At 40.8% G+C, this 19,678-nt stretch overlaps 1 protein-coding gene across 2 annotated transcripts in view; it reads left to right on the top strand.

The window, feature by feature from the left end:
- NELL1 (neural EGFL like 1) overlaps positions 1-19,678 on the top strand; it is a 300,065-nt gene that overhangs the window by 123,661 nt on the left and 156,726 nt on the right. For both annotated transcript variants that reach the window (XM_059848303.1, XM_059848302.1), the window contains exon 13: positions 19,016-19,141. In XM_059848303.1, the coding sequence (XP_059704286.1) occupies positions 19,016-19,141 (126 nt within the window). The remainder of the gene's footprint in view (positions 1-19,015; positions 19,142-19,678) is intronic.

Below are 19,678 nucleotides of genomic sequence, written 5' to 3'. Positions count from 1 at the left end.
TTACTTAAAAAGATTAAGATCCAAGATTAAGTCTGTATTCTAAACACAAATTGCTGTCAGCTTAAGAATTTGAGAACTTGCCAGCTGTGAAGAGAGAAATTTCCCCATCTGTCTTTGCCACTGAGAAAAAGCAATAATGGCAGTGTGTGAGCGTGAAGGACTGGACAATGTTGAAGCTTTTAGGCTTGACCTCCCTCTTTTTCTATAAATGAGCACAGTTTTTTCTTTCAGAGGCTGATGGTGAAAATGGCATCTGAACACTGAGGCAAATACACTTTACCAAAGGACTGGTCATTGCACGTGAAATAGTTTCACAGTGTAAAAACCATTTGTTGATGTGCTTTCAGAAGTTGTCACTTCCTATGAGACATTGCAGGTGGGGTATCTCTGAGCTCTAGGGTTGAGACACGTGGGCAGGGACAGACTGATGTTCAGAAGTGCCTTTACAGTGCATGGTGATGGTCTAGGCTCTTGTCAGACATCAGGAGAGACTTAGACTCATTTCCCAAGCAGATCTTTGATTCCATGTGTATTGTATATGCAGGGTGCCCCAATGAAGGGAGGAAGGTTGGAACTCCATGTTCTCAGAAGGCCAAATTATTATTTTGTGATACTATATTATATTAAAGAATGCTATACTAAAGAATACAGACAAGATACTTACAGAAGGCTAAAAAGATAATAATGAAAACTCCTGACTCTTTCCAGAGTCCTGACACAGCTTGGCCCTGATTGGCCAAAGAGTGAAAACAACTCACAGCAGAATGCAATGAAACAATGTCCAAACACATTCCACATGAGCACAACACAGGAGAAGCAAACGAGATAAGAATTTGTTTTCCTTTTTTCTGAGGCTTCTCAGCTTCCCAGGAGAAAAATCCTGGGCGAAGGGATTTTTCCAAAAAATGTGAATGCAACAGATGTGTGGGTTGCCTTTTCTCTCTCCCAAATTTGGAAGGAGTTAGCCTAATTTTCTCCTCAGTCGTCTGAGGCACCATGATTTGTTGGGCTATTCCTGGTGGTTTCCAAAGGAATCTGATGCACTGCAGCCTCCTGCCATCATGGCCCCAGGGCTCTTCAGTGCTGAGGGAATTTAAGGATGTGGCTGATGAGGTGAGAAAGGGCAGATGTGGCCATGCAACTGCTCTCCTTTCAGGCTGGGCTGAACATCCCAGCCAAGCTGGGATTCAGCTGGTCACCACGTGTTGCACCCTGTCAAGTCCATGTCTGGGAGGGCTCTGCTGGTGTGAATGACATGGCTGCAAGGGCAGGCAGGTTGGCAGGGCTTCATTTTTTTATGGTGGGAATGCTGGCTGTTGGGTTTGTTATTGCCCTTTCTCTTTTGTTCCTTTGGTTTTTGCTGTGTCTTTGCTGGTTGGGGCAAACAGGAGGCTCATAGGAGTGAAGCAAATAGTTTTAAATTGTGCAGCTTTTCTCTTTAATGATGCAATGAGATGATTTTTATATTTAATGGTATAACTAAGATATCAGACCCCAGACTGTGCACATCTTGGCTTGCCTTTGTGGGTACAATACACTGCAGGGGAGTTGTTCAGGTGCAATGCTGACCTAACATCTCTTTTTGGATGGATGTTCCAGTCCAACTGGGTGGAGGATGCCATGCTGAAGAGCCTGGCTCTCTCCAAAGAACATCATAGCTTTGTTCTGCAGCCCTGTGTGCCCCTTGTCATGGCAGGCTTCATTGCTTTGCTCTCGACTCTTCTTTTTACTGTGAGACACAAAACTGCTTCTCTGCTGAAGCTAAGACAATTATATCTGTCCAAAAGTGCTTTTGAGTTAAGAAATGTCTTCTGTGGTGTATGGTTAATTCAGAAGTCCAGTAGAATAGTCAGAGAGACTATTCTTTCAAGCCAAAATACATATTTCTTCATATTGTACATCAGCTTGCATCAAGATATTGTCAAACCATCAATTCCTTTATGTCTTCAAAGATGTCTGGGCCTTTTGGGTGGGTTGTAAGACATCAGTGATCAGTATTTATTTACACAGACACCAGATAAAATGGCAGATTAAAAGCAACATTGATGAATTGCAGCACTGACAGCAGAGAACAGCTAGTGAGAGATGCTGTCAGGAGGAGAAAAAAAAATATTTTTTCAAAGTAGTAATAAGCTGGCTATACCTAAGGGAAATTTGGTAAGAAATATGATTCACTTTGGTCACCTCGGAAACAAGCTGTTCATGTTATTAGATATTTGAATTATTATTAAAATATTTTGTTATTACATCAATAACATGGTTAATCAGATGTTTTAATATGTGATATTATAACAGAGTAATTTTCTAACATAGAACCAAATACAGATTTTAGCATATGGATAATAATACCCTGGATAAGCTTTTGGTATTTACCAGTCAAGTCTTAAGAACTGCCTGTGACTGAATGAAGTTGGTTGCTTTTGAATTTTTATCTCCCTTATGTTAGTGCCTGTCTTTTGTTCCTGATTCCCTGAATAAGCAGGATAAACACAGCATGCTCAGGGAACATAGCCCCTTCTGGATCTGCATGGGGGAACTAGGGGCTGTTTTAATTTATTTTGAATTTTTGTATATGGATACGTGCATGAATACCAGTTTTTGAAATAGTATGGATGTCAAATATTTGGGTTTTTATCAGCAGAAAATTGGGTGTGCAGGTCTTCTAGTGCACCTCATGAGCTGGGTCTTGTCCTTAAGCCAAGGAAAATATCCTGTAGCCATCATCCATGATGATGTGTCTTCCTTTTATTTTAAGTAATAGAGCATTTATGGGGGATTTATCAAAATACAAGAACCTGGTACCTATAGGAAAACATCAAGAAGATTTGTATAACCTAGAATCAGTGTCCATTGTATGCTATGTAATTGTATTAATAAGAAATTTATATCTGTCTTCTTTTGTTTGGTAAGTCTTTATGGCCCTAGGTAGACCTAAAAGTAACTCAATGACAGCGATTTCACTATTCCTTTATAGTTTTTTTTCTTTCATTCTTTCTCTAAAACTGTTTTAACAGTTCTGGGATAGTTTAACAAGGTCAAAGCAGCATATGATTTTACCCTTCAAAAATCTTTGTGATGATTCAGAAGCAGGGTTCAGAGCAATAACACATTGGGTTAGAAAATGTAAAATTAATAAATAGAAAGCTATTCAGAAAGCACTCTAAAAATGATGAACAGCTTGTAGAAACTGATTTATGAGGCAAGAACAGAAGTTAGATAAGTAGAGGTTGGTTGAATGGATGGGCTGAACGTGTCTGCAGATCTGTGCTTGAGCAAAGAGGAGCTTTTTGTGCATTCAGGGCTGTGGACTAGACAAAAGAGGTGTTTTAGGGCTGTCAGGGTAATAAGAGGGAGGAACTATGGAACAAAGTTGTTAAGATCTGTGAAAAACTGGAAGGTAAATAGAAACTGTTAAAGAGAAAATACATATATACACGTATTCAGCTTTGTTAAGCTGGTCAGTCTATTGTGTCAGTAGATTATTTCACTTCTTTGTTATTTGGGTTTGTGAGAGCACTACAGGAGGATGAGAAGCTGATCTTTATTGGAAGAAGGTGCATGACTTTTTTAAAAACTCTTTTTAAATCTTGAATATCAATGCTTTGTGAGAAAGCAGCGTGTGCTCTGTGTACAAGTCTTGTTATTGTGAATTGCTGATTCTTTGTTGACATTTATTATACCCAGAAACAGGAATGCAGTCTAGGTAGAAGTCGCTCCTTTCCTTTGATTTCATAGAATGTCAAGTGAATTGACTCAGAAAAAGTTGTGTTAAATGATGGGTTTATGACTCAAAAGGTTTCAGTACCTCACTCACCTTAATGAAAAACAATGTCTAATTAATTAAAATTGCATCTATTAGCTGTTCAATGACAGTTACTAGCACCATTCTTAAGGGCTTAAGTGGAATGGAAACTTGAAAAAATCTTGATTTTGCCTTACCATAATAAATGTGTCTCTGATTCTTCATTTTTTAGTGCATAAGACATAACAAACATGGTGATGAAATTACTTACTTTTTTTTTATGCTAAAGGAAATAAAATTCTTATTGTACAATAAGTAAATTAAGGGGGTTGACCTTGGCTACCTGCCAGGTGACTGCCAAACTGCTTTATCACTCCCTTCCTCAACAACACAGGAGAGAAAATATTACAAAAGGCTCATGGGTCAAGATAAGGACTGGGAGATATCACTCAGCAATTAACATCATAGGCACAACAGACATGACTTTAGGAAATAAATTTAATTTACTGCCAATCAAATCAGAGTAGGATAATAAAAAATAAGAACCAATTTAAATCTCCCCATCCTCCCCCTAGCCAGTCTGAACTTTGCTCCTGATTCTTCTATCTCCTTGCCCCAGGCAGTAGAGGAGGATGTGGAATGGGAGTCATGGTTAGTCTGTAACACCTTTTTCTGCCATTCTTTCCTCCCCTGCTCCAGCATGGGGCCCTTTCTGCAGGAGAAAGTCCTTTGTGAGTCATTCCAATGCGGGTCCTTCCATGGGCTCCAGTTCCTTGTGAGCTGCTTCAGTGTGGGTCCCTTCTGTGGGGTCACAAGTCCTGCCACCAAACTTGCTCCAGTGTGGGCTCCTTTCCATGGGGGGACAGGTCCCAGCTGGAGCCTGCCCCCATTGCTGGCTGTCCATAAGGTCACAGCTTCCTTCAGGGTGTATCCACATGTTCTCATGTGAGTCTCTTCCATGGGCTGCAGGTGGATCTGGGCATCAGTGTGCCCTCCCTCCCTGGGCTGCAGGTGGATCTGTGCATCCCTGTGCCCTCCCTGGGCTGCAGGTGGATCTGGGCATCCCTGTGCCCTCCCTCCCTGGGCTGCAGGTGGATCTGGGCATCCCTGTGCCCTCCCTGGGCTGCAGGGACACAGCTGCCTCACCAGGGGCTGCAGGGGAATCTCAGCTCTGGTACCTGGAGCAGCTCCTGCCCCTCCCTCTGCCCTGACCTGGGCATCTGCAGGGCTGTTCCTCTCATGTTCTCAATCCTCTCTGCCAGCTGCTCTTGTACAAGGTTTTTTACCCTTCCCTGAGGATGCTCTCACAGAGGTGCTGCTGGTGTTGGTGATGGGCTCAGCTTTGGTCAGTGATGGGTCTGTCCTGGAGCTGGCTGGCCTTGGCTCCATGGAACATGGGGGCTGCTTCTGGCATCTTGTCAGAGTGCACCCCCTGCTATGAAAACCTTGCCATGCAAACTCAGTACAGTGAAATGAGGGTTTGTTTTCTGGAGAAAGGCATGCAGTACCTGTGACAATGGCATACACTTCGAAATTCTCTTTCTGTATTTTCTCAGCAGAAGGAGCTGTTCTAACTGTTTGTTTTGAGAAGGATGACCACCTTTGGAAGGTGATACAATGTGGAGGGATAGAATGTAAGGAAATAGTGCAGAAGGCAGTCTCACACCTGAGGAGCTGCAGCTGTACTAATCACCAAAGATTAGGAACAGACCTGCCCTTAACAGGACACAGCTGTGTTCAATAAGAAGAGTGCTACAAAAGAGTGGGTTAGCTGGGTGAGGAGAGAGTTGGAGTTTGTTGACTGTGCTGAGAAGAGAGTTGGAGTTGTTGGCTGTGAAGAAGGAGAAGGAGTCAGTGCTGGGAGGAGCTGCCCATGAGAAATCACTGAGAAGGTATGAGACCTCTGCAATATGATGGCAACAACACAAGAGTTTTCACTGTTACGGAAATATAATATTTTGTGCTCTTCTCCTTTCAGTTTTGCAGTCATCTTGGTCTTGTCTTAGACCTCATCAGCAGGAGCTCTAGCCTGTCCAGGCTGTTCTCTAACATGTATGTCTATGTTAATATCTAAGCCCTTAATTTCCCTCTTAAGCTCAGTTTCATCTCTTCTTGTTCCCACCATTAAGGAAATGTCTTTTATTTTGTCAGCATTGTTACTCTGAACCTTTTTGAGGTGCTTCCTTTGCTTTCCATCAAAGGGCAGACATCATAAGGAGGGAAATACAGGCAGTGGCTTCTCCTTTCACTTCTGTTTGCAGCAGTCCTAGAGGTGCTGTTATTCCTCTTGTGGGTAGAGTGGAGGTTTCCATGGTCAATACCTTTCTGCAGGTGATTCTTTTGCTGCTGCTGTGCAGGAAAGCAAAGGATATTCAGGACAGGGACACATGCACAGAGCACAGGGTAGTGGAACAGTGGGACTTAATGCACTAAAGTAAGAAGTGTTAATTACTGTTTAAAACACATTTTTGTCTGGCTTTAAATTTCATGTAGTACTCTGCAGCAACTGGGTGTGTTGGGGACCAGGTCCCTCCAGTGCCTGCTAGCTTTCTTCTGCACTTGGCAGCTACAAATTAATATTTCCCATTTTATGCTGGTATAGGCATTGATTTGCATTGATGAGAGATTTGTATTCTCTATATTTGTACCTTTTTCATTCAAAAAAATGACAACTTTGGTGCAGGAAAAATCTCAGAGACTCTTCAAAGTAGGGTCTTTATTACATAATCTCATGAATTCCATGTGGAGTAGCTTTGCTTTGACAATCATCACTTCATGTTTTTCAGAGTCTCTAGCAGTGGGAATGTGTTTTCATAGCATCCTGTCTGGCTTTACTCTGTGAGTGACCTCATGCTGTGTGCCACAATGTGATGAGGTTACATTGCTGTTAATAAAAAGTGAACAATAGCTTGAAATACATGTGGAGGGAGGTGAAAGCATTGGAAACCATTGGGGTGAGGATGTTTTGCATTGATTTTGGTATTGATTTTCTATCCACAGCTTGTCTAGTTTTGCTGTCTTTATTTTTTTAATCATTTATTTACAACTAATGTAGAATTACCAATGAAATCAGGCTGGAATTTGCTTCTTAATCAAGATGGTGAAAATGCATTAGATATCTATAGAAGTTTCCATCTTTATATTGATAATGGAATCTCACATGGTTTTCATAATGGTTCTCTGAAGAGACAAAAAACATGAAGGTTTCATCAACAGCAATTTAAGGGTTACTATTTTGCTATTAAATAAAATTTAATCTAGCATAAAAATTTGAGTCAGAACACAGCTATTGGACTCAGTAATGCTCATTCAACCATCCTTTTCATTCTCTTCATTCAGGGTGAGATCTTTGATTCACCTTCCTCTGCAGTGTACAAATAAGTACACACACAGAGACTATTCAGTAGGTTGATTCAAAGCCCATTTCTGGGCTTTTAACAATTCATTATTCATTTCTGGGCTTTCTGCTTACTTTCACACTTTTACACACACAGACTATTCAGTAGGTTGTTTCAAAGCCCATTTCTGGGCTTTCTGCTAACATTCACAAGGAATACTTTAACCTATGTTAAAGTGTGTCTTTGCCACTGCCCTGCAGTCCTGTATTTCACAGAGAATTTTGCTGGGTTTTGGAAGAAACTTTCACTGCTGGTGAAAGCCAGCAGTGGCCATGCTGGAATTGGGTCTTATTGCTGATAACATGCTCTGAAATTTATGTAATGATGCTGGCAGTAAAATAGTAATTCACTGTCACAATTAGCAACATAATGCTGCCTCTGTTCCCAGCCTCTGCTCCCAAAGGTGTGCTGGGTTCTACAAATTAAACCCTGCCTCTGGAAAGCTCAGGAAGCTTGTTTGCAGGAAGGCACGTGCCCCTTCAAGGTGTCCCATTAAAGCATGGAGGAAGCTGCACATCCCTCCCAGTTGGCTTTCCTGGCTGGCAAGGACTGGCTCTGCACCTCTCTGCTCCAGCCTTTCGTGGTGCCCTGACCACTTGCCTTGGTGGAGCTCAAGGGAATCTGTGAATGTATTCCTCAGCAGCTGACACTGAGAAAGGAAATGTACCTAAAACATATATTGTAAAACACCCTATAATGATGGGCTATGTAGTAATTTAGATGAAGAGTTACTAAAAATGAAATATTAAGGATGTGAGTGTTCCAATTTCTTCTCTTTTTAACTGCAGCTAAGCATGTGACTATGTTATCAAAGGGGAAAGCATTAAATCATCAGTTCAATTTCACAGCCAAAAGCAAAGCAATTAAAATAAAATTTATCCTAAGTGTTGAGGCAGGACTTTAGGTTACAGGTAAAGAATATTTTTATGATCAGCTGTTGGATTCCCCCCACCCCCTCTCACTGTTCCTCTTACTTGTTTCACCTCAGGTTATGCCTAAGGAATGCAGCACTGTTGCAATCTCCAAACCAGAAATGCCTCCTTTAGTAACTAGTGCTATAAATCACTCCTGATTATCATATTTGCTGATGAGAGATCCATCTTGCACTTTTCAGTTATGTCAATTAAGATTGTGTTTATAGGGAAAAATATTTATAATATCTAAAATTAGGTGGTTTTATTCTGCTGATGTTTCATTGTTTATTTTTACATTATAGATGAAATTAAATTTAAAAAGGCACAGACAATAACACTAGATTGCATAGCAAGGATGCTAAACACACTAAAATGTGTTTAGTGTGGCTCTGAGGGATCCTGGGAAAGGAACTGTTTTGCAATGATCCATAATTTCCTTATCTGAATGTGATATTAGTCTTTATCCTCTGTGGGACATGATTAACAGGGAATAATCTGGACCCATGAAAATAAAACCAGTAAATCCTCTATCATGTGGAACCACCTGGCTTGAATGATGTGGCAGTGAGGAGGCAGTGCTGCCAGCTCAGCAATGGTGATGAGTCTGCCACTTCAGTGCTTCCTCATGGATTTTTCAGCAGAGCTGGATAGGGGAACAGGATGTGATGGGAACAGCTGATTAATGAATTGCTGAAAAGATGTTAAGAGAATAGTTAGGAAAATGAAGGCCATAAATAGAGAAGATAGGGCACAGTTGGTGTTTGGCAGCACGGGACAATAATGTTCTGTAGCCTGTGTGCTGCACAAATAGTCCTTGAATGAAAAAATTACTTCAGTGCAAAATTGTGGAGTATTAATTTGATATGACTTTTGCTACTAAGATATTGTCTGTCTCATTTATTATAACAATATATGCTTAAAGCCATTATAAAATACTAGACTAGTAGTTGTCCAGGGGCTGTAGGTTTTTTCAAGCATGATAAAGACACCACCCTAAAAAAGCCCCATACAGTTTTCATAAGCATTTAATTTTTCAGAGGGCTACAGCATCCTTCAAAATGCCACAATAAAATGTTGCTGTGGGCACAGGGATTCTAGATCAATTACATGGGCAGCCTTCTACAATTTATCATTTGAAGATAGCATCTGTGTGGATTTGAAAGAGTAAGCCAGTCAATATGGCAGGATGTATAGAGAAGGAGAAAAACTGGGTAAGAGTATTGGGCAAAAAATAGAGAGTGGAAGAAAAATGGTGGATGGTGGCATAGGACACGTGCTGAGGGAATGAGATATTTCAAATAATTACTCTCAGTATAATGGCCTGAAGAAAGGATTGCTCATTTTGATATAATAATCCATTGTTCAGCCCCAGCCATTAGTAAAATCAGATAGAGGGGGTTGAAAAGGTAAGCTATGAGCTGAGTGAAAATGGATTGAGTTATTTCAATGTATTGTACTGCTTGGCTAATAAAGGTAAATGGAAAATTAGTAAAAAACCAAACCCTCACCTCTTCCCTTCCACCCTCCCTCTGTGTAAGCATCCACTGGTATCTTCTCAGAGTGCTTGGAAAGATTAAACAATAACAATAAATAAGGAGGTGAATCTGGTACAGAGATCTTGCATTCCTTTTTGGATAGCAGAATTTATTTCATCAGTGCTTGCTGAGATCCAGGAGTTTCTTTCAAAAGTGAAATCAAAGCCAAAGCAAGCCTGGCTTTTATGTAGTAAAGTAGGAGCAGTCATTCTAGGGAACAGAGCTATTTTCCTGAGAATGAGGTGATTATTTTACTTTGTTTTCTAATGGGCAGTAATATATTTGTGAGCAGTAGCAGCATAACCTTTTATTTGTAGTAGACTTATGTAATGGTAACTCTTACAGCTAAGCCTGAAGTAGTTAGATTTAGAATGAATTCTTGTGCATTAAGAGCCTTTGAAGAAGAAAAATGGGTGGAAGAGCTGTACTAAGGGAGAGCACTACTGAGGGAGAGTAGTCCAGTTAGATTTATAATATATAACTCTTCCCACTTCTTTCCCTGTGGTAATTTGGTGAGGTTTCTATCCTGGTTTCCAGCCAGGGGAAAGCAGTTAGGTGCTTCTGTGTCCCAGGGAAGCAAATTGTGCTGCACTGGTAAGCACACTTGTGTAAGGGAAGGGACTTCCCAGATATTGATATATTTGTTGGTCTGCATGGGTTTGTGGGGGAACAGGCTCAGATCAGAGCTTTGTTATTGCTCCAGATTTCACCAGGGGCTGATGGAGAAGTGTCCAAGTGCTGATGGCAAACCTCAAAGCTTGCAGCTGCCCAGAGATGTGCTGTGCTGGCAGAGGGTGACAGGATAGCTCACCATTTACTGTTTGCCTTAATAAACCATCTTGGGGGGAAAGAATTTGTGTGATAAGCCTTTTTCCCCCCCCACTATCTTCTCCTCAGCAGCTAGGAGATTCCCCAAACATCTCCTGCTTTCTGGAAAAAATATACACCATACCTGAGGGAGGACAGGAAAAGCCAGTGGTTTTTGATGTTTTCTGTACTGTTTAATTTCTGTTGCACTGCCAAACATGATTATTATGGTGAATTTAAGCAATATTTTCTTTATTGGCTACATGTCGCAATGCCTGTGCAAGCATTTATTATATCTACAAGGATGGAGCTTAGGAACACCAGCATTTTACTTATCACATCTGTAGCAGTGTTTATTTATTCCTGAATTAACACTTGCAGAGTAGCCTTAAGAAAAGTTCTCTTCTGAAAAAGATAACATGTCCAAGTATGAGTATTTACTAACTTTAAAAAAGTATGGCTGATGGATGAAAGCATTTACAATATGAAATATTGAACACAACATCTTTCATAAAAATAATAAAAAGAACAGCAATTTTGGAGCCGTTTTTAAGATAAAATATGTATGGGGAAAAAAACCTAACATCATTATGAGATTTACAGCTACATGGGTTTATTTCTAATTCAATATTTTAATAAGAGAAGCTTTCAAAATGCATTCTACTTGAATGGCATTCTTTTTCTGAGCTTCTCTCTCACCTTTCACTGAATTTAGCCATTACCTGCTGCAGAGTCCTTGGCAATAGTGCCAGGACTGTGGCTCTGACTGTGGGTAGAGAGAGCCCAGATCTCTGCTGGTTATGATAAATGCTGTTCTTGGGGGATCCAGCCAGAGCTCTGTAACCCCTGAAATCTCCTGGTTATGACCCTACAAAGAGCAAACAGCTTCTCCTGCTGCAGGCTTGCTCCTGCAAAGTTCAGGCACCCACCAGCCCCAGTGGGATTGTATGGGATTGCCTCCACTTTAGTTCAAGTGCTCTGGTTAGAATCAGCAGAAGTTGCAAAGGGTCACAGAATGGTTTGAGTTGGAAGGGGCCTCACAGAGCACCAATTTCCAAGCCCCTGCCATGGGAAAAGGCTCCTTCCACAGGAACACCTCCAGGGATGGGGCACCACGACTGCTCTGGGCGTGCTGCTCTTGCCTCACCACCCTCACATGAAAGAATTTCTTCCCCATGTCTAATCTAAACCCACCCTCTGTCAGTTTGACGGCTCAGAATGAAGCAGTTTCTCAGTATTTCTCCCAGGCTACCTGTCATTACATCTTGCTCTTTTCAGAGCACTTAATACAGTTCAAGAGGCAGCAGTCATCATTGTCTTTTTTTTTTTTTTTTTCATTCTGAAGGACACCAGGTCATTTCCCTGAAATACAAAATTCTTACTTCAAGTAGCTGCTGGTATTCCTGAGTATGTTCAAATAGCTGGGGGTGTCAAAGAACCTGTCTGCCATAATGTCCATGAGAGGATGTAATGAATGTCCCTCAGAATCCAAGAATCCCTCCCAGCAGTGTCCTCAAAGGCATTGATCTGCCTCGATGGAGTCCAAGGGGCCAGGGAGTAGCTGGAGAGCAGGGAAGGTGGCACTGCCTTGGGTGAAAGTCCTGAATCCTGCTGGCCAGGCAGACTCCCAAAATGAGATGTGGCTTGCTTGTTCCATGGTCTCTCCTAAGCCACTGAGGGGAAGAGCAAATCCAGCAGTGTCTTTAAAGAAAAATCCTTCCACCCACTCAGGCACACTCCTCAGTAGGCTGTTCTGCTGCTGTGCATTCTAAATAGAAATATCAGTATAGTTTCAAAGAGTAATTAGAAGGAAAAAATTAAAAGGCTTGAGTAATCCCGGATAAAGCAATCTTTTTTAACTTCAGTTAGTTCTAAACATCACAGCAGCTGCTACAGCAGTACAAGCAGAATTTTGACTTGTTTTTCCTAGTTGCTTTGGCATGTTGGAGCAAATGACTGAGCTGCTGCTGTTAGCCAAAACCTGTTTCCCCAAATGTTTCGTTCTGCTTTCTGTGATTATTTTTAATCTGCATTCTCTTAAGCTGTGTTATCATATGTGAATTCTGGCTGCTTATTTTTTAAAATAACTTATTTGCAACTGTCAGAGATACCTTATGAATAAGTTATCAACCATCCCTAAGAGCTATAGCTGCAAACATTTAAAAAAAAGTATGAAGTCTGTGAACATGTTCTATTAATGTATTTATCAAGTGAATGCACTTAGGGTTAAGAAAGCAGTTCCTTTATGTTAAAAACAACACCACGTTACTTCTGTTTTCTTTGACATTAACACATCAATGGCAGCTTTTGAACTGATTGAAATGATCTTTTAGGAGAGCTTCAATTTAAATAAACTGGTTTTATCCTAAGGGATCTCATGTTCTTTGGGACCCTCCCACCAAACCAGTGCACATAATTTGCCAGTGTAATGATGGAAAGCACAAAGGAGAGTGGAACTGCAAATTTTCAGTTTTCCTTAGAGAGGAGCAGAATTTAGTAGCATAATTAAAGGAAGAAACTTCTTGCTGAGGGACACTAGCTTGTCTGAACAGCAAGATTTTTTAAAGGGCTTAGTGCTGCCTTTCAGGATAGGATTGTGTTGTTTTGAGGAATGATGACCAAAAAAGACTAGAGATGAAATTCTCTGACTCCAGGGAGTCAGGGAGTTGGTCAGATCATTGCAGATTTAGGCTATGCAAATCAGTTGGGTTTTTTTTTTAAATTTTTATTTTTTCAGCCAAAAAAATTATAACCTCAAGTAAGGAGGCTGATGACTTGTGTATTATTGTAAGCAATAATAAGGATGGAGTAGGGATTGTGTACTGTAGGCAATATTTTAACATCCAAGGCTTCCCTAGGACAGATTTTAGGAAACGAGCACATTCCTGGGCAGTTTACTACTGTAGCTGAGAAACAGGTAGCAAAATGTTGTCATCTTTTTTTGAGAATAATCAATTGCTTCCTTGAGTGTGAATGGTGAAAGTATTTAAGGTTAATATTGTTGAAATAAAGACCAGGAACCTTCCCCTGAATTTTTATTTTTGTCCTTCTTTTTTGGGGGCTGGTCTGCACTGGAAAGTATGACTATTCAAGTGTGGTTTAAAATATTTATTTGTTGTTTAACCTGATAGTTGTACAGTTTCCATCCCTAGAGCAGCAGTTAAATAGACAGAAATCAGATTTGGAATATTGATACTCTTGCACTGATCATAAAGTGGGGACATCAATGGAAAGCACTTTTCTGCTGTGTGCAGAGGAAGAGGCTGCATCCTTTTAATGATGCTCTAAAAGTCAAAGTGATAATACTTCCTGCAGTTATTATATTGATAGTTATTTTATTGCCTTTGGATTCCCAGGTGATGCTACACCAGCCCTAATTTTTGAATGCATTTTTCACTAGTTAGTGACTTAATGACATTAGGGTAATATTTCTCAGCCTTGTTGAAAGGGACATTTTTCTCTGGCTCATCTGCCTTTCGTTTGGGCTCTTTCCCTGCCTCTGAATGGGCAGCAGCTCCATCCCCAAGGCAGAGCTGTGCTGCTGCCCTGCCTTGGAGGAGATGAATTGCTACCAAGGAAGCTGGTAAACAGTTTTAAGGCTAGCCTAAACATTTGCTGCCAGTAATTAGTCTCTTCTTACTCAGGCAGCTGGGGGGAGGCTGAGCTGCTGCCAGCTCATGGGGAACTGCTGACTGCTGTGTCTAGTGGCTCCCTGAGGGTTCTGGTGCACAATGGGAGAAACCAGGGCTGTGCTAAAGGTAAGAACCAGGGGTGGGGTGTGTTAGATGCATGAGATGTATGAAAAAGGAGACAGGCAGAGGGAGGGTGAAAAGGAAAAACAGAAAGGCAAGTGGAGCTGAAGTCAAGTGAGTTTGACAGTGGAAAGGAGATAAGAGCAGGGGAGGGCAGAATCAGGGAGAATCTGGAGAGCAAGTGCAATGAACAAGGAGCAGCTAAGTCAGTGCAGTGAAAATGGCATGTGTTCATTTCAGCATAAGCACAAGGTGGCTGAAATTTTAGGAATTTCAGGACCTGTCTTGTGCTCCAGTACTGCTGTTCTCTGCTGTTTTGGACACTTCATTGGTATGATTCCATCAGCTTGTGAACATTCTTTAGGATTTGACATTACTTAAATAGTGACACTGTTTGATTTCGCATTTTTAAAAACCCTGATTATGTAGAGCAGGGTCTAACACTGTTCAAGTCAATGCATAGTGCTGGCTGGAATAAAAAGGGGGGGGAATCCTCCCCCACATTAATAATCATGAATTAGACATCAGAGCTTTCTGCAAAGCTGGGGGCTTTTTTTCCCCTATTTTTGATTTTCTGCCTTTGCTTCCCTGCAGAGTTCCTGAAAATTCTAATTTTGTTTGGTATAGTCCCCAACTGGAAAGTGAGTAACTGGGAGATAGCTGCAAATAGAATAATTGATTATGATAAAAATTCATAATCTGTTACTGCTCTGGAACACTTCATAGTTTGTTTCATTTTGTTTTGAATTGTATGTTACTGTCTTTCAGTAGTTGAAATGAAAAGGAAGCCCCAAACAACAGGTGATGACAATCCTGATGTGTAAAGGGATTATTGTTAAGTGCATGGAAGGAGTGGTGTACAATTCCAGAAGCAGTAGTGCTTTGTTTCAAAGTTGTTCCCTCATGGTTATTGCAGGACTAACAGTTTGCAGAACAATAGGTGCATTTCAGCCTGGGCTGAATGGACAAAACTCCCATTGCCATTCCATAGGTGTTGTGCCTTCTTTACAGCTGAAATTAGTTTGGTTTGATGTGACTTATTGGGGAGGACAGACAGTAAAGAGATGCTCTAGTTGAGGTCTGGTGTCTTGTTGTCATCTTTAAACATTACAGATCTGTAGTAATAGGATTCTGAATTAAGCATTAGAGAGTTAAGTGGTTTGGACAGTTTGTAAAGTACATTTGCAGATGAGAAAACCTCTTTCCTTGGTTTCCATGGTTGAACACCATTTGTATTGTCTTCCCCTCCCACCTGGTTTCCTTGGTTGGTAAGAGGTGCTGGCCTGTAAGGTGCTGAGCAGGCAGCTCCTCTGAGATCCTGTCCTTGTGTTTTATTATCCCAGTGTGCTCACTGTGTATTGCTGAGTGCACTGGCACAACCAGTGACAGGTATTTTCTTTTATTATTGCCCATGAGTTCATGTACTCTGTTTATTGCAGCAGAGTCATGGAGATGGCTAATTAGCTATAGGGTGTGTAAGGAGAGCTGCACTGATGGTGAGCCCTGTTTCACTGGCTGCTGAGGAGACACTGGAGCCCAGTGGTGTCCCAGTCCCTTCCCAGGCCAGCCCACCCTCTAACACACCAGACCCTGCTGAAAGCTGGAGCCCAAGTGTCTCTGTTGGAGCAGAGTGTGAGCTGATGTAGGTGGAAGCTGCTGATGTGTGCGTGATAATTATGCTGTGTCAAGTCTCATTTTAAAGACCATAAGTATACCTTTTTAAAAGAAAAACAAACTACTTCACCAGCCTAAAGAGAAGCATAAATCATGTATTTTTGTCACCTCCAAAGACCACTAGAAGATGAGCTTTAATATTTCAAATGCGACAAGCAATCCATACACATGAATCACAATTTGAGCTCCATTACAGCTGAGCTGATGGATACCACTGTGTGCTTTATGGGTTTTACTCTAACAGTATTAAGTAAAAACCCAAAGCTTTTTGTGATGAATACCTAACCTTTTACAAGTATTTGTAGCATTGTGGTCCAGAGCAGCAGATTTAGTGTTGCCCTACAGGCTTTAATAAGAAAAATTCTGTTGCCAGTTTTGACCTCTCGATATTGTTCTCTCTAAAGAAAATGCATGTATTAGTGGAAGGCTAATACTGCAAAGGTAAAAGAAAATCTGAGATGCAGAAAGGGTTTATGGAAAATGTAACCCCTAAAGATTGCAAAGACAGTTAAATAAATGAACAAAGTTTGAAGAGACAGATCTTTTTTGTGGTGTTTTTTTGCTTCTGCTTTCTTTGTTGGGCTCAGGCTTTTTCTTCCTGGGCTCTGGAACTTCTGCAGCCACCCAGTGCCAGATTTTCTCAATTCTTCTATTTATCGTCAAGTCATCACTTGAAGTTGTTAGTCTCCTTTTGAGATATTCTCTCATGGCAGTATTTTCATATAGGTTGTGAATTTTCTTTTTATCTCTGGGTATTCTCATAGTTTTTGTTGCAGCAACCTGGGCTGTTTCTGCAATGAATCTAAGTTCAGATTCCTTCACCTTTGAGAGTTTTAATCCTCTCGCTTCCCCTTGGGGGAATAAAGAGAAGTGTAGTGAGGGAGCAGGACATGAAGGGTAGTGCATAAGGTTAATTTTCAGGTGAATTGGTTGCTGTTTTGACATTCTTGCTTTCTTTGCAGACCTCTTTTCATTCCTTTTCCTTTTATGCTAGAAAATTATTAGATATGCAAGAGCAAAACTCCTCAAAGCTACGCTCCAAAAGCCTATTAAAAATAGTCTGCAAGCAGATCAGTGTGAACACACGTCAACACCTGAGAGTTTCCCAAGTGGCTCATGCACTCAGTGGTGTGATAACAAGACATGTGGGAGGATTTTTCCTGGCTTTTATCTTTCATATATTGATGCTCCCGACTTTTTAAAATTCATTTCATCAAGTGGCACTGCAACTGAAACAACAGAAATGCAAGAACGAGATAGTTTAAGGTGTTTGCAGTGGTATACAAAGTATTTTGCCTCCAGGCCATCATTTCTAAATGCATCCCAAGTTGGCAGCAGCCAGACATTGCTGCCAGCTGTTTGCTGGCCAGCATGAAGAGATTTAGCTGGTAGCTCCTGCTGGACAGATGTCTGTAATGAAGAAAGTGTGAGTGTAGCTGGCATGTGTTTCATTTTCAGAGCCTGGAAAATGGGGGTGCATCTCAACTGCAGCTGCTTCAGTTTAGGAAGGTTAAACAAGATACCTGATTTTAGCTAACCAAGAACTCAGCATGTGCAGAATTAAACCTCCCCCCTGATTCTGGGGCTGAATGCTGATGTTTTGGTGCTGTATTTCCATAAGCACTGTATGGAGGGAGAAGGGACACTGTGCAGAGGGGTGTGACAGGAGCCTGCACTGGGGGGTGACCACTCCACCAGCTGAGGAGGTTCTTCAGCTGTGCTGGCAATGGATTCCTTTCCAGAGTGTGAGCAATCAATAACAAAAGGAAAGGAATAGGGGGGAAAAATGCCTCTGATTCATCTTTCTTTGTGTTGGACATATGCAACACTGGAATTAATATTTTGAAAACCATGAATTACTTCGTGTAAAATCTGCGCTGCTAAGCAGAAAATCTATCCTGCTGAGAAAAAAATAAAGAAATTTCTTCAGGATAATATCTGGTTTTGTCAAAAGGGAAGGGAGAAGTTTTTACAGTTTATGATATTTACAGAGCTTTGAGATATTTAAACAGGCAAGTAAATGAAAGGTTTGAGTCACTGTTGTGAAAACAGTTTTGGATTTTGGATTTGCAGCAGCAATAGAGATTGTTTAAACTGAGACACGAGGTCATGATTTTGCTCCTTAATAATGTTTTTTTTTTTTGCTTTGACATGATGCAAACCATAAAATGGGCTTAGGTAGCTGACTCAGTCTTCTCCTTGTGTGACATGTGGAGGTGGCAGAGAGCCCTGGCCAGTGACTCCAGCAGCAGTTGTGTGTCCAGGGCCAGGGCATTGCCAGAGCACTTGGGTGAGTCTGGAGGGGTGGAGAACTCACTGTTCAACTGGGCAGTGGAATCTGCTCCTGGCAAACCTTGTGTGGCACGGCTGACCAGCACTGCAGCTGAACCCATGCTCTCACTGTGCCTTGAAGAGTTAGCATTTTCAGTATTGCACACTTTGACACTATTTTATGTGTTTGAAAACTGCATCAGTTTTTGGTTTTTAACCAAAAAAAAAAAAAAAAAAAAAAAAGCCAAATGTACATGTTACTTTTCCAGAATCAAAAAAAGAAATAATGTTTCATGAAGAGCAGTGGCAAGGAAGTCATTACTAACGATACAGGAGTTTCAGGGAATTTTCTTCTGAATTTTATTTTTTTAATTATTAAATATATTATTTATAGACTTATCTATATTTATAGATTTATCTATATTATTACATATATATTAGATAATAGATAAATATTATCTAAATATTATCTATAAATTTATATATCATCTATATATTATCTATCATCTATATATTATCTATCATCTATATATTATCTGTACTCTGTATTATCTATAATCTATATATTATCTGTACTCTGTATTATCTATAATCTATATATTATCTGTACTCTGTATTATATATAATTATTATTAATCTATTATCTATATTATTTATGTTATATATAATTATTAACAATCTATTATCTATATTAATATCTCTATATTTATAGATTTAGCTACTATTTATAGATTTTATAGAATGTATTTATTTATTAAATCTATTTTAAGGAGTATTTTTTACTGACTTTGCCTTGTTTTTCAGTGCTAGCATTTAAACAGACTGCCTTTGGCGTTGCAAACGGACTTGATTTTCTGCAATGTCACGTTATTCATGTCACTGAGTCTGACTGTAGCTTCCCTGGGTGTTTTCCCCCCTGCAGACATTGATGAGTGTGCTGCCAAGATGCACTACTGCCACGCCAACACCGTGTGTGTGAACCTGCCTGGCTCCTACCGCTGCGACTGCGTGGCGGGCTACGTGCGTGTGGATGACTTCTCCTGCACAGGTGAGCTTCAGCTGCAGCCCTGCCACTGCCACGCTTGTCCTGTGTCTGTCCCCACCTTCTGTCCAGTCCCAAAGGCCACTCGGCAGCTGGCCCTTTGCCAGGATGAAATTTAGGCACGGGTAGGGTGGATAAATGTGGTAGGAAGAGCCTTTCACCTGTGTGGGCCCTGTGGGGTTAGCTTGGTAGGTGGCTGAAGGTGGTCACTGAGGGGTCTTGCCAGCCAGGACACAGTCCCTGTGTGTCCCACATCTGCCTCTGTGCAAGGTGCGGGGGCTGAGATCATATATATTGTGAGAAGAAATAAGACTGTGGTATTTGAGGTCCCCAGGACGAAGGAGGAATTGAGAATCTGACTCCATATTCTCAGAAGACTGATTTATTAATATATTATATAATATTATATTAAAGAATGCTATAATAAAACTATACTAAAGAAAAAGGATACAGACTTAACAAGAATGAATAATAAAAACCTGTGACTGACTCCTCAGAGTCTGACACAGCTGATGGTGGTTGGTCATTGAGTATAAACAATTC

Source organism: Haemorhous mexicanus, chromosome 6 (genome assembly GCF_027477595.1).
Source record: "Haemorhous mexicanus isolate bHaeMex1 chromosome 6, bHaeMex1.pri, whole genome shotgun sequence".
In the NCBI taxonomy this organism is placed as follows: domain Eukaryota; kingdom Metazoa; phylum Chordata; class Aves; order Passeriformes; family Fringillidae; genus Haemorhous; species Haemorhous mexicanus.
The sequence above is the reverse complement of the archived record's forward strand: the minus strand, read 5'-3'. Positions and strand labels throughout refer to the sequence as shown.